This window comes from Nycticebus coucang, chromosome 17 (assembly GCF_027406575.1).
Source record: "Nycticebus coucang isolate mNycCou1 chromosome 17, mNycCou1.pri, whole genome shotgun sequence".
NCBI lineage: Eukaryota > Metazoa > Chordata > Mammalia > Primates > Lorisidae > Nycticebus > Nycticebus coucang.
Genome location: NC_069796.1, coordinates 39563562 through 39578692, shown reverse-complemented (window position 1 = coordinate 39578692; position 15131 = coordinate 39563562). Strand labels below are relative to the sequence as shown.

The following is a 15131-nucleotide window of genomic DNA, read 5'->3' as shown; positions in this document are numbered from 1 at the left end:
GGCCTTAGGCGGTTCTCTTGCATGAGCCTCCCAAGTAGCTGGGACTACAGGCACGTGCCACAGCCTGGGCGGAGTTTGAACTCACTACCCTCCATATATGGGGCCAGCGCTCTACCCACTGAGCCACAGGCACCACCCAAGAATGTTCAAAGTATTTTAAAAGTATATTAAGCAGCTTTGTGAAAGAGATGGAAGGGAAATTTTAACTAAATTATTTTGTACTTCTAGAATATTAAACTATGTAAACGTATTTCCTATTAAAATCAATAAAATGGGCTTGGTGCCTGTACTTCAGTGGCTAGGGTGCCAGCCACAGTTGAGCTGGTAGGTTCGAATCCAGCTAGGCCTACCAAACAACAATGACAACTACAACCAAAAAAATAGCCAGGCATTGTGATGGGCACCTGTAGTCCCAGCTACTTGGGAGGCTGAAGCAAGAGAATTGCTTAAGCCCAAGAGTTTGAGGTTGCTGTGAGCTGTGACACCGTAGCACTCTACTGAGGGTGACAGCTTGAGACTCTGTCTCAAAATAAATAAAATAATAAAATAAAATAAAATGAAGCAATTAACACTGAAATTTTAAATAATAACTATCAAATTAATCATAAGTAGGCAAGGCCAACTAAGCAAAATTGAAGTAAATCATTTACTGCACAAACATAAGTGAAAAAGACACTAAATTAGTGTAGTAAAAAAATTAAATAATTGAAATTCAATAGAAATACAAAGACAAAATTGAAGTGATAATGCTAAAACATTTTATGTAGTCATAATATGAGACTTACATTTTCTAAGTTTTCAAAATTAAAGTGCTTATATAAAGACATAATTTTGAAAATACTGAATATCATAGAAAGCAGATGAATCCATTTCCCCTATAAATAATCATAAGAAGGAAATAATTATTGAAAGATTGAGTGCAGGCAGTGCCTATCGCTCAATGAGTAGAGTGCCAGCCTCCTACGCTGAGGCTGGTGGTTTCGAACCCAGCCCAGGCCAGCTAAACAACAACTGCAACAAAAACATAGCCAGGCGTTTTGGTGGGCACCTGTAGTCCCAGCTATTTGGGAGGCTGAGACAAGAGAATCGCTTAAGCCCAGGAGTTCGAGGTTGCTGTGAGCTGTGACAGGACAGCACTCTACCGAGGGTGACATAGTGAGACTCTGTCTAAAAAATAATAATAATAATATATATATAAAGAAAGATTCAGTGCAAAGATATTACTGCTGATAAACTGGATTTTAAACATAACCATAATTTTAAGTACATGAATTAACATTAATAAAGCATTATCATCTAAGAAGCTGCTGCAATAATTATGCATAATTTTTAAAAACAAAAGAAATTGAAGAAAAGATGACACATTTAATATTAAAGGATGAGGAAGAAATACTGGTGCGAATAAGATTTTTGCCACTTACATCGTCTGTGGAGGAGGGACCATGAGGAAGGCTGGGACTGAAAGCCATGAGGTCGGTCTTGGGCATACCCTCCCCAAAACACACCTTCTGCCTTCTCTGTTGTGGGTAAGAACAGCTCCCCACCTCGCTGGAGCACACCAGCCTGGGCTTGCCTGGCCCATACACGCCCTCAGTGGAAGGCGCCGAGCACCGCAGCGCTGTGTACAGCAGCAGCGTGAGCACCAACAAACTGGACACTGCACAGATGGCGACAATAAGGTACACGTTAACGTCTACCATTGCCATCTCGTGGCTTGCAGTGCCTGCCAATACCCGAGATGAGACTTTTGGCGCCTGGCCGCTCTCCTCTAGAGACACCAGCACGGTGGCTGTGGAGGTCAGTGCGGGCTCACCATGGTCCTTCACCAGAACAAGCAGGCGTTGGAGTGACGCGTCCGCCTCGTCCAGGGCACGCGTCGTGCTGATCTCGCCAGTGTACAGTCCCACGCGGAACGGGCTGCGGGCACCTCCAGCCACCGGCTGCAGCTCGTATGAAAGCCACGCGTTGTAGCCAGAGTCAGCGTCCACTGCGCGCACCTTCGCCACCACATGGCCCGCGCCCACAGACCGAGGCACAAGCTCACTCACAGTGCCCACAGTGCTGCCCGCCCGAGGTACTAGCAGCGCTGGCGCGTTGTCGTTCTCATCCACCACAAACACCTGCAGGGTTACGTTGCTGCCCAGTGGTGGCACGCCCGCATCGCGCGCGCTCACCTGGAACTGCAGCAGCTCCAGCTCCTCGTGGTCCAGCGGCTGCAGCGCATACACCTTGCCGCTCTCCGCGTGCACGGACACGTAGCTCGACAGCGCGCGCTCGCCCAGCCGCCTCTCCACCAGAGAATAGGATACTCGTGCGTTCTCCTGCTCGTCCAAGTCTCGCGCCAACACCGTAAAAATGTGGCAGCCTGGAAGATTGTTCTCCTTCACAAACACCGTGTACTCGGGTTGCGGGAAGGCCGGCGCATTGTCGTTCACGTCGGCCACCTCCACGGACACGCTGGCTGTGGCCCATAGCGAAGGGGAGCCCCCATCCCGCGCTGTCACCACCAACTCATGGACAGATATACTCTCGCGGTCCAGGGCGCCGTCAAGCACCAGCGAATAGTAATTCTTGAAGGTGGACACCAGCTTAAAGGGCACGTGGGCAGTTAGGGAACAGGTCACCTGCCCATTGGCCCCTGAGTCAAGGTCAGACACTCTGATCAGCGCGATGACGGTGCTTATTGGAGCATCCTCTTTGACAGGCAGAAAAAGGGAGGTTATGGCCATTTCTGGGGTATTATCATTCACATCCAAGAGTTTCACTATTACTTTGCAGTGACCTGCTAATGGAAATGCACTTCTATCCACTGCATCAATATTAATCTCATATAAATTACAGTCTTCATAATCCAGCGTTCCCTTAACTTTTATTTCACCGCTATCAGAATTGATTGTAAATTTAGATTTTACATCGTCAAAAACAAGATTACTAAAGAAATACACTATTTCCTTATTAATGCCTTCATCTGCATCTGAGGCGTTCAATTTAATAACTAATGTCCCACTCGGTGTATTTTCCAGTAGTCTCACATTATAAATAGATTTATCAAATTCCGGGGCGTTATCATTCGCATCCAATACATTGATCAACAACTGAACTGTACCTGTTAGTTCAGGTTTTCCTCCATCAATTGCAATCAGTAATAGACGATGTTCTTCGGTTTCTTCCCTATCTAAGGATTTCTTCAAAACTAGCTCTAAAAAATTCGCTTTTTCTTCATTTGTTTTAATATCCAAGTCAAAATATTCGTTAGGATTTAATTTATATCTTAATTCTGCGTTTGCTCCAATATCCAAGTCAGATGCGCCCTCTATAGGAAATCGCGAATCTGGCATTCTTGACTCTAAAATGAATAATTTTTGTTCTTGTCGGGAGAACAAGGGAAGATTGTCGTTAATGTCCTTCACCTCCACCTCTACATGGAAAACTTGCAGCGGCCTGTCCACGATCACCTCCAGGTGGATGCTGCACTCCACGCTCCGCCCGCACAGCTCCTCCCGGTCAATCCGAGAATTCACAAACAAAATGCCATTCTGCAGATTTACCTCCAGAAGGTCCCCGCGGCCTTTGGACGCCACTCTGAACAGGCGGGGCACTAGTTCCGTCAGCTCCAGCCCCAGATCCTGAGCGATGCGGCCCACAAATGTGCCGTGTTTGGCCTCCTCCGGAACCGAGTAGTGGATCTGGCCGCTCCCCACCTCCCATGACGCTAGGAGAAGCCAGAACAGCAGGCACCCGGATTCCGGACCCTGGGAATATAACATCTCAATCTTGTTCCAATTTTCAAATCTCTATTGCATCACCACACGATATTTTTTAGAAACTTAATTCCCAATTTACTATATATTATTTATTTGCTCACCTTTTTAAGCTTCTTAGCAGAGCCAAAATGGAAGGTCCTTTTTCTTTCTAAGGAAAATATGCTCAGTGTATTCCCTTGATGTTGGGGGAGGAGGAAAAAAAACTCGCGGTGTCCAGCGACATCATGTGGATGAAAGGGTAAGTATTCTATTTTGTTTTGCTTTATTTGCCTATATTTGTCAACTATTTCTCAAATATTTCCCAATATCAGTGACGTGATTTCTATGACTCTTTATATCCCTTATCTCCATTCAAAACATGGCATTAAAGTCTAACTAAAAATGCATTCGTATAAACATATCATTAAAATATTACAAAAACAATACATCTGAATTCACAAAACCCCAATCCTTACTAGAGTAATCTGCATTGGTTTGTTTTATATAAAGAGGGGTTTATATGTCTAAACTGATAAAAAATAACTTTTAAAAAGTTAAAGTTTTGACTTTGTCTTCTTTCTCCACTTAGATATATCTTGTTAAATTTGTTGAATTTTTCTGTATTATTTTAATGGAATGTTTAGATATTATCTCCATGTACCTCACAAAACATTTTTATTCTAAGTTCAATGTTTAATACTAATATTTTGTTGATACTGTTTTCAAAATAACTAAAACTATTTTGATAACATTCTTGACTAGTTTCTAAATAGATAAAAATGTATTTATTTAACTTCTTTATAATACCTATCTATTTTTTATGTTGACTGAAAAACTGTAATATGGAGGTTTCAATTTTCTTGAAGGGAAAAGAATAATAGAACAACTCTGATAGGTTTTTGACACCATTTTCAAATTAGAAGTATCTAGATAGCATTTCTTCAAGTTATCAGTGATCAAGCAGTTATTTAAAAATTTGAAATCATGTATCTTTGCATTTATGCAGCAAGTCATAAGTAAGATGTATTATTCCACAAAATGTTTAAATTCCAGTAAAAGTAATCATGTTAAAAATATTACTTTGTTAAGCAGGCTACTTCTATGTATTAGTTTCTTTAATTTTCAGTATCCCAGCTGTTTACTGCATGGTACTGTTTAGCCTGACTTATTACAGCAAATCTTAATAAAAATGGTCAAAAGAAAATGTCACCAACTTTTAAATTGAAGAAATAGTTAATATTCTGCTTGTGTATATTTGTAAATATTACAAAATCTTCCTTCCTTAGAAGAGGGATCAAATCATCAATAATTCTGTCACTCAATACTTCCACATTTAAAATATAGCTTGAAAAGAAACAAGATATTACCAGAAAGTACAAAGTCAGTTGAAATTCACTTGATTTCTAGTATTCAAACTTGTAATGTAAAGAAATAAGATACTGTCACAGAATTGTTTCTGATGATCTTAACAGGGGGATTTATTATTTTCTTTATGTTTTATAGGATTCTTAGTATCTCTACTATCATGACTTTACTCAACTTTCAGGTCACTTACATGAAAAATGCCATAAATATAATTAAGAATTCAACTGATGATTTTGACAGTGGAGTGGAAAAACAAGAGAAAATCACTAAAGTAAAAGATGAATCAGAATAAAATATAACCTGAGATATATTTTAATAAAATATAAACATATATTTATATTATATTATTAAAATATAAACATAAAATATAAACAAAGAGAAAAAGTTATTTAAAAATGCAAATTGCTTTTCTCTAATAATTAGGGATGATGAGCATTTTTTCATGTGTTTGGTGTCTGTCTTTAGAGAAGGTTCTGTTCATCTCTCTTCCCCATTGATGTATGGGATTGTTGTTTTTTTCTTGTGGATTAATTGAAGTTCTGTATAGATCTGTTATTAAGCTTTTGTCTGGTTCAAAATATGCAAATATCCTTTCCCATTGAGTAGGTTTTCTATTTGCTTTGGTTGTTGTCTCCTTGGCTGTGCAGAATCTTTTCAATTTAATTAAATCCCATTTGTTTATTGTTGCTTTTGTTGCTATTGCCATGGCAGTCTTCCTCATAAAGTCTTTCCCCAGGCCAATATCTTCCAGTGTTTTTCCTATTCTTTCTTTCAGGATTTTTATCATTTCATGCCTTAAATTTAAGTCCTTTATCCATCTTGAATCAATTTTTGTGACTGGAGAAAGGTGCGGGTCCAGTTTTGGTCTTTTACATGTGGATATCCAATTCTCCCAGCACCATTTATTGAATAGGGAGTCTTTCCCCCAGTGGACGTTGTTATTAGGTTTATGAAAGATTAGGTGGCTGTAAGTTAGTGGTTTCATTTCCTGGTTTTCTGTTCAATTCCAGATGTCTATGTCTCTATTTTTGTGCCAGTACCATGCTGTCTTGATCACTGCGGCCTTGTAGTACAGCCTAAAATCTGGTATGGTGATACCCCCAGCTTTGTTTTTATTACTAAGAACTTCCTTAGCTATATGGATTTTTTTCTGGTTCCATACAAAACACAGAATCATTTTTTCCAAGTCTTGAAAATAGGATGTTGGTATTTTAATAGGCATGGCGTTGAATCGGTAAATTGCTCTGGGAAGTACAGACATTTTAACAATGTTGATTGTTCCCAGCCATGAGCATGGTATGTTCTTCCATTTGTTGAAGTCCTTTGCTATTTCCTTTCTTAAGGTCTCATAATTTTCTTTATAGAGATCCTTCACCTCTTTTGTTAGGTATATTCCTAAGTATTTCATTTTCTTTGGGGCTATGAAGGGAGTTGTGTCTTTAATTGAACTCTCATGTTGACTGTTGTTGGCATATACAAAAGCAACTGACTTGTGGACATTGATCTTATATCCTGAAACATTACTGTATATATATATATATTTTTTTTTTTTCTTTTTGGCAGTTTTTGGCCGGGGCTGGGTTTGAACCCGCCACCTCTGGCATATGGGGCTGGCGCCTTACTCCTTTGAGCTACAGCTGCCACCCACATTACTTCATTTTTTTAATGACTTCCAAGAGTCTTGTGGTTGAATCTTCAGGGTTATCTAAGATCATATCATCAGCAAAGAGGGAAAGTTTGACCTCCTCTGCTTCCATTTGGATGCCCTTTATTTTCTTGTCTTGCCTAATTGTATTGGCTAGAATTTCCAGGACTACATTGAACAGTAATGGTGACAGAGGACAACCTTGTCTGGTTCCAGTTCTAAGAGGAAAAGCTCTCAGTTTTACTCCATTCAGTAGAATATTAGCTGTGGGTTTGTCATAGATAGCTTCGATCAGTTTAAGAAATGTGCCACCTATGCCTATACTCCTCAGTGTTCTAATTAGAAAAGAATGCTGGGTTTTATCGAATGCTTTTTCTGCATCTATTGAGAGGATCATATAGTCTTTGGTTTTACTTCTGTTGATGCAATGAATAACATTTATAGACTTGCGTATATTAAACCAGCCTTGCATCCCTGAGATAAACCCTACTTGATCATGATGTATGACTTTTTTGATGATAAGCTGTAATCTATTGGCTAAGATTTTGTTGAGAATTTTGCATCTATATTCATTAGTGAAATTGGTCTTAAATTCTCCTTTTTAGTTGGATCTTTTCCTGGTTTTTGATATCAGGGTGATGTTTGCTTCATAAAATATGTTGGAGAAGAGTCCTTCCTCCTCAATCTTTTGGAATAATTTCTGCAGTGTAGGAATAAGCTCTTCTTTAAAAGTTTGATAAAATTCTGGTGTGAAGCCATTCCGACCAGGGCATTTTTAATTCTTAGATATATTTCATTGATTAAGTACTTACTATGTTACAATCATCTACAGTATTCAGTACAGTAACATGATGTACAGGTTTGTAGCCTAAGAGCAATAAATCATCTAGCCTAGATCTGTAATAGGCTATACCATCTAGGTTTGTTTAAGTATGTAAGTACGCTCTGTGATTTCCCACAGTGATGAGATCACCTAATGAGGCAATTCCCAGAAGTATCCTCATTATTAAGTGACATACAACCGCACTAGAAGATTTCAATACCCCACTTTCAATAAGGGATAGAGCATTCAGAAGATCAATAAGGAAAAAAGAGGACTCGAAAAACACTATAGACCAAATGGAACTAATATAGCAGAATATACATTCTTCTCAAACAAATTCTGAGCATTTTCCAGAATAGATCATGTATCAGATCTCAACAAATTTAATAAAATTGAAATCACAATGGAATGAAACTGGTTGGAAGTAAAACTGGAAAATCCACAAATGTACGGAAATTAAACAACAATCTTTTAGGGTCAAAAAAGAAATCAAAAGTGACATTAGAAAATACATTGACACAAATGAAAGTGAAAATACAACATACCAAAACTTACAGGATGCAATAAAATCAGTACTAACAAGGAATTTTATAGTAATAAATGCCTCAATTAAAAATGAAAAAATATCTCTTAAGACAATTTCACTTTACAATTCACTTTACAATTCAAGGAATAAGAGAAAGAAGGATAAAGTAGGGCCCAAAACAGAAGGAAAGAAATAATAAAGATTAGAGCAAAAATAAATAAAATAATTGAGTAATAATTTTAAAAATGAAGAAAATGTAGTTGATTTTTTTCAAAAGACCAACAAAATTGACAAATCCTTAGCTAAACTAAGAAAAAAGGAGGCTCAAAATCAGAAATGAAGGAGGAGGCATTACAACTGATGAGACTATTACAAACAATTGTATACCAACAAATCAGATAACCTAGAAGAAATGAATAAATTCCTAGAAACATACAACTTACCAAGACCTAAATCATGAGGAAATAGAAAATCTGAACAAGCCTATAACTAGTAAGGAGATTGAATCAGTACTCAAAATTTCCTAACAAAAAAATTCCCACTGGAGAATACTACCAAACAGTTAAAGAAGATTCAATGCCTATCTTGCTTAAATGCTTCCAGAAATATTGAAGAAAAAGGAACATTTCAAAACTCATCTTATGAGTGCAACAAAAAATGGGGGAAAAGGAATTTTAATTCCTACTTTAAAACAATGATAAAGAATATATTCCAAATAGATTGTAGATATAATAATAAAAACAATGAAGCAAAAGATAACACAAAATTATGTACATGACATAGACTCAAAAACAAAAATTGATAAGTTGAACCTAATTAAAATAATTTGTACCCACAAAAAAGACACAAAAGAATCAAAAACAAGCCATGAGGTAGAAAAATATCAAGAAATGGATTATGCCCAGAAAGAAAAAACTTTTTAACTAATAATAAATACACAAGGTAAAGGAAGGAATAAAGTTCCATAGAAGCAAATAAGAAAAAAAAGAAAAGATAAACACAACAGAATAGAAAAATAAGCAGATTTGATCAGCTATTGCACAAAAAAAGATGTAAAAATACCCAAAAATAACATAGAAAAGTCCTCAACCTCACTTAAATATGAAATGAATTCAAAATGAGAATACAAAACTCACCCAATAAAATGGCTAACATGAAAATAATCTAATAAATGTAAAGATGTAGAGAAGCAGAAACTATATACTACTAGGAATATAAACAGGTAAAAACATCTTGGAAAATTGGTTGGCATTATCTACCAAAGGTAAAGATACACACATACTTTATGAAATACTAACCCAACTCCTAGGTAATTACTCAGGAGAAATCTGTGTACATAGACATCCAAAGAAATGTATATTTATGACAGAATTACTTGAACTAGACATTAAGAGATACAGTGCAAAATCCTCAAAAGTGGAATAAATAATGGATAGCATATCTGTGGAATAGCACTAGAAACAGACAAATGAGCTACGTATAACAATATGTGTGACTTCATAAACAGTGAGTGGTAAATACGCATACAAAGAACACATAAACAATATGTGTTTAATTGTTTAACACATAAATAATACGCTCAGACTACACATATTGTGCATTTCCATTACATAAACTTCCCAAAACAGGCTACAAACAAACAATGATAAAAGTCATATGTGTGACTACATTTGAAAAGAAAATATGGGAAAGTTATTTAGCAGGTGCTTAGAAATGCTTCAAAGATGAAAATAACAGAGTTTTTGACCTTCAGACATTTTGCTATATTATTTCTGTCTGTACGCGTTGTGTACATGTTTTAGGTTGACATAGAAAGTTGTTTCCTAAAATGCTGATAAACACAGAAATTAACAAGGTAAAGATGGTGGACACAAAAGTTACTAGAAACGTCAGTAATAGATATGAATATTTATTGAATAATGAAGCATAAAAAGATAGCAATGTATGTATATTGTCTTGGTGTCCTGCAATTCCCAAAGACTTTGGTTAAAAATGAATATGTGAAAAGAGATAAAAATTTAACCAGGCAAATTTAATTCTGAAAAATAAAATTATGAAGAAGCTGATAGAGGGAAAAATCTATGAAAATTCAAATTAACAGAAAAGATATCATAAACTAACCTTTGCAAAGGATTCTCCAGTTGTCTGCGGCTGATCCTCTCTGTCCCTGGAGTCAGGTAAACTGGGGCTGAAGGCCATGAGATCAGTCTTGGGTGGGCCCTCTCCAGAGCACAGCCTCTGCCTCCTCTGCTGGGAGTACGACCAGCTCCCCACAGCGCTGGAGCACACCATCGCTGGCTTCCCCGGCCCACGCGAGACCTCAGTGGGCGGCGCGGAGCACCGCAACGCGGTGTACAGCAGCAGCGTGAGCACCAACAGGCTAGACACTGAGCAGATGGCTATGATCAGGTAGATGTTGACGTCCACCAGCGCCCCTTCAGGACCAGCGGCGCCAGCCATAGCTCTCGAGGAGGCTTTAGGAGACTGGCTGCTCTCCACCAGAGATACCAGCACAGTGGCCGTGGCAGTTAGTGCAGGCTCACCGTGGTCCTTCACCAGAACAAGCAGAGGCTGCAGCGACGCGTCCGCCTCGTCCAGGGCTCGCGTCGTGCTGATTTCACCAGTATACAGACCCACGCGGAATAGGCTACGAGCACCGCCAGCCGCCGGCTGCAGTTCATATGAAAGCCACGCGTTGTAGCCAGAATCGGCATCCACTGCCCGTATCTTCGCCACCACATGGCCGGCGCCCACAGACCGAGACAAAGTCTCACTCACTGCACCTCCAGCAGCGCCTGCCCAAGGTACTAGCAACGCTGGCGCATTGTCGTTCTCGTCCAGCACGAACACCTGCAGCGTCACGTTGCTGCCCAGAGGTGGCACGCCCGCATCGCGCGCGCTTACCTGGAACTGCAGCAGCTCCAGCTCCTCGTGGTCCAGCGGCTGCAGAGCGTACACCTTGCCGCTCTCCGCGTGCACCGACACGTAGCTCGACAGCGCACGCTCGCCCACCCGCCTCTCCACCAGAGAGTAGGACACCAGCGCGTTCTCCCGCGCGTCCACGTCCCGTGCCAACACAGTGAAGATGTGACAGCCTGGCGGGTTGTTCTCCTTCACGAACACCGTGTACTCCGGCTGCGGGAAGGCTGGCGCATTGTCGTTCACGTCGGCCACCTCCACAGACACGGTGGCAGTGGCCCACAGAGAAGGCGAGCCCCCGTCCCGCGCGGTCACCACCAGCTCATATGCTGACACACTCTCACGGTCCAAGGCACTGTCCAGCACCAAAGAATAGTAATTCTTGAAGGTAGACACCAGTTTGAAGGGGACATGAGACGTCAAGGTGCAGGTGACTTGTCCATTGGCACCTGAGTCACGGTCAGACACACTGATCAGTGCAATGACCGTACCCAGTGGAGCATCCTCTCTGATTGGAAGTGATAGGGACTTGAATTCCAAATCTGGGACATTATCATTGTTGTCTTCTACTTGCACAATAACTCTACAATGGCCAGACAGTGGGAGCTGTCCCTTATCAATGCCTTCTACAATAATTTCATAGGTTTTGTTTTCTTCAAAATCAATATATCCCTTTACCATAATTTGTCCAGTAACTGGGTCTATGCTGAACTTGGATTTCACACTTGGTGTATTATCACTTGAGAATGAATAAATAATATCTCCATTTAATCCTTCGTCTAAATCTGAGGCATTAAGTTTAATTACCAATGTTCCATTAGGGACATTTTCTGGTAACTTCACTTTATAGACTTTCCTATCGAAAACTGGGGCATTATCATTGGCATCCAGTACTGTGATGAGTAACTGAACGGTGCCAGTTAGTTCCGGTTTGCCCCCATCAGTGGCCGAGAGCACTAAAAACATCTCCGGAGTTTCTTCTCTGTCTAAAGATTTTCTTAATATAAGCCCAAGACCTTTTACCTGCTCATCATCAGATGGTTTTTCCAGAGAAAAATATTCACTGGGGCTCAGTCTGTAAGTGAGCAGAGCATTCTCCCCAGTATCTGCATCCGAGGCGCCCTCTAGTGGAAACCGAGAGTCAAGCGGCCTGGATTCTGCGATGAACAGATTCTTTTGCGTAGCAGGGAATAGTGGCGGGTTGTCATTAATGTCCTTCACCTCCACCTCGACATGAAAAACCTGCAGCGGCCTGTCCACAATCACCTCCAGATGGATGATGCACTCTGCGCTCCGCCCGCACAGCTCCTCCCGGTCGATCCGAGAATTCACAAACAAAATGCCATTCCTCAGATTCACTTCCAGAAGATCCATGCCCCTTTTGGACGCCACCCGGAACAGACGCGGCACCAATTCCGCCAGCTCCAGTCCCAGGTCCTGCGCGATGCGGCCCACGTAGGTGCCGTGTTTGGCTTCCTCTGGGACTGAATAGTGAAGCTGACCCCTCCCTGCCTCCCACGCTGCGAGGAGAAGCCAGAGCAGCAGGCGCCGGGATTCCTGGCCCCTTCCCCAGTAAAATTCCATCTCCAGTGCACAATGCTCTGTTTTAATTCGATATCGTGTGGCAAAAACATGAGAAATCTGATCCGTCAGTCAAGTGCTGCTGTATCCTCCGCTCTATCCTCCAGATAGTCTACACAGCCCTTTCCAGAAGGAATTTTTTTCACCTACTTTCTGTCAGATCTATTTTATGGTAAAGAGCGACATCATGTGGCTTCAAACCGTAAGTATCAATTCTGGAAATTCACATTAGATTATTAACTGCTGGGTCTCATGTATTCTTTGAGCCGTTGTGGAGAATAGGATACATCTTATAAAGCCAAGGTGCATGTTTGATGTTTGAACCATTTTTGATTCAATGGTTTCAACCATTGATTGATTATGATCCTTAGTTTCACTACAGGGGCACACTTTGCTTCAGTGGAAATTCTTTTCTTATACAGGGTTTAAGTATTACGGAGATCCAGCTGTAGTTAATATACATTTTATAAGCATACAATTGTAAAGTATTGAGTGGAAAAATTCATGATAGATTCCTAGTGTTTCCAAGAACGCCAGAGGTTTTTACTAATGATGACACCCTCCTTGCCCTTTTTTTTTGGGGGGGGGGAAACTGCTGATCCCAAGAACAAATCATTGAAAGGGAAACTTACAGATGTTTTAGAAAGAAATAAAGACAATTAGCAATTAATTGAATGTATTCCTTGACTCATGTAAGGGCTGCATGTTCAAGGAAGCAGGAAGTTGTAATAAATTGCATGTGTAGAAAAGTATTCTAAATAATTTTATTTATTGAAACTCATTCATTCTTAAGAGCAAAGTTGCTATTCTCATTTTCACTCTTATGATTTATAAGTACCTGCTTGTTCTCCAGAATGCAATATGCCTAATTTTCTATTTTATCTTGTAGTGCTCATATATTTTAGTCAAACTAGATAATTTCCTGCTTCCAAGAACCTTTTTACTATACAAACATACTCATTTTGTCACGTGCCTAAGTAATCCACATCATTTTCAAACTCTTCATAAACAAGTTTCTCCCATTTTATAACCATGTGATACACCCAAGCCCAAGAAGAATTCCATAATCAAATGTATGAAAAGGCATTTTTACCTTCTTTTATAAACTGTAGGATCCATATTGATTTATTTATTGTAAGCATTTGAGTAGGTATGTCCTTTTTTTGAAATATAAACGTAAAAGGAAATAGTTGTATCTTAATAGTTTATTGGCTCAGAGGTACTCACCTAGTATTTGCCAAATATTTAAACAATAGAAATAGTTTTGTTTTCTTCAATTGCCTAATAAAATAAAATTGATTTAAGGTGGTCACATAGTCAGGAGAATGTGATGTTTCAGAAGCTCCTATAATTTTCTAGAGATACAAAAAGACTTCCTTTAGACATTGCCCTAATTAAAATATACTTCAAGTTCCACAGTGAAAACCTGAGTTTTAGCTTAATTTTTGTTCCAGTTCTTGAAGCACCCTGAGTTTTAATAGGTATTGATGACTTCCCAATAATAAAAGAAATATACAACGGCAGCCATTTTCAACTTTCTTAATCTCTTATGTTAATAAACTTCTTTCTACCATGTTTCCATGGACAAAAAATAATCAATCTAGTCAAAACAGCTTTAGGCCTCCTCTTCATATAGACCCACATTCACAAAAAAAAAACAAAAACTTGAATCAAAACAGAAATCAAAATACTCTCACTTTTTAGGGACCAACTAGATTTTTAAAAAATGATCATAGTTATCAAGCACACTGAAAGAAAGTGAAAATAATTCCATTCCCATTAGTTTATGTTATAAATATTTAAAAACATAGATAAATGATGTAGCAGAATATGAATGGATATTTATTTGACACCTATTAAGTATTCACTTTGTACAGCATTAATACATCTCCAAGGAGAAAAACTCCAAAGTCACGAAGATGTCCTTGGCAAGAGTCTTCTTAGACAAAAATTTTTAAAGGAAAGCTAGATTTGAAGATTGATGTCCATGTCTGGGAAGACAAGAACTTTTGATGAATCTCATTATTTACAAGATAATGATTACAAAACTAATTTAAAAATTGAACTGAGGTTGGACATGCTATGGCTAATGCAAGGAGGTGCCAAAAGTCATGCCAAAAAAAAAAATGGAAATGGAAAACGAGAAGAGGAAAGAAAAGTATCTCTCTATTTTACAAATTATACTCCTGAAAATGTCATCCAGGTACTATTTCTAACAGTTATAAGGAAATTTGAATGGAAGTCCAACTATTTGGTAGGGGAGATGACCTAATTCATGTGGGAAATGACCGCAATGTAGGCTCACTTGAATTTTATTTGGTGCCAGATATTTGGACTTTTCCACTTAGCACATGGCACACATTAATAGACAGGGTGATTTTCAAGAAAGTCACCAGTAGTAACATTGATTTATCAACCTATTTGACGATAGCAAAAGAGGGTAATGAGGGCGGCGCCTGTGGCTCAGTCGGTAGGGCCCTGGCCCCATATACTGAGGGTGGCGGGTTCAAACCCGGCCCCGGCTGAACT

At 39.4% G+C, this 15131-nt stretch overlaps 2 protein-coding genes across 3 annotated transcripts in view; both read right to left on the bottom strand.

The window, feature by feature from the left end:
• The window catches only part of LOC128569335 (protocadherin alpha-C2), a 181865-nt gene that overhangs the window by 156342 nt on the left and 10392 nt on the right, over nucleotides 1-15131 (bottom strand). Inside the window, exon 1 of one of the 2 annotated variants that reach the window (XM_053567514.1) lies at nucleotides 10224-12681. The exons of the other annotated variant lie outside the window; for it this stretch is intronic. Within the exon in view, the coding sequence (XP_053423489.1) occupies nucleotides 10224-12605 (2382 nt within the window). The 5' untranslated portion in view covers nucleotides 12606-12681. Of the gene's footprint in view, nucleotides 1-10223; nucleotides 12682-15131 lie in introns of those variants that run through there. 2 annotated transcript variants of the gene reach the window in all.
• On the bottom strand, nucleotides 1317-3901 carry LOC128569207 (protocadherin alpha-5-like). Its single transcript, XM_053567338.1, has one exon. It carries the CDS (start codon nucleotides 3765-3767, stop codon nucleotides 1317-1319), a length of 2451 nt encoding a protein of 816 aa, XP_053423313.1. The 5' UTR covers nucleotides 3768-3901.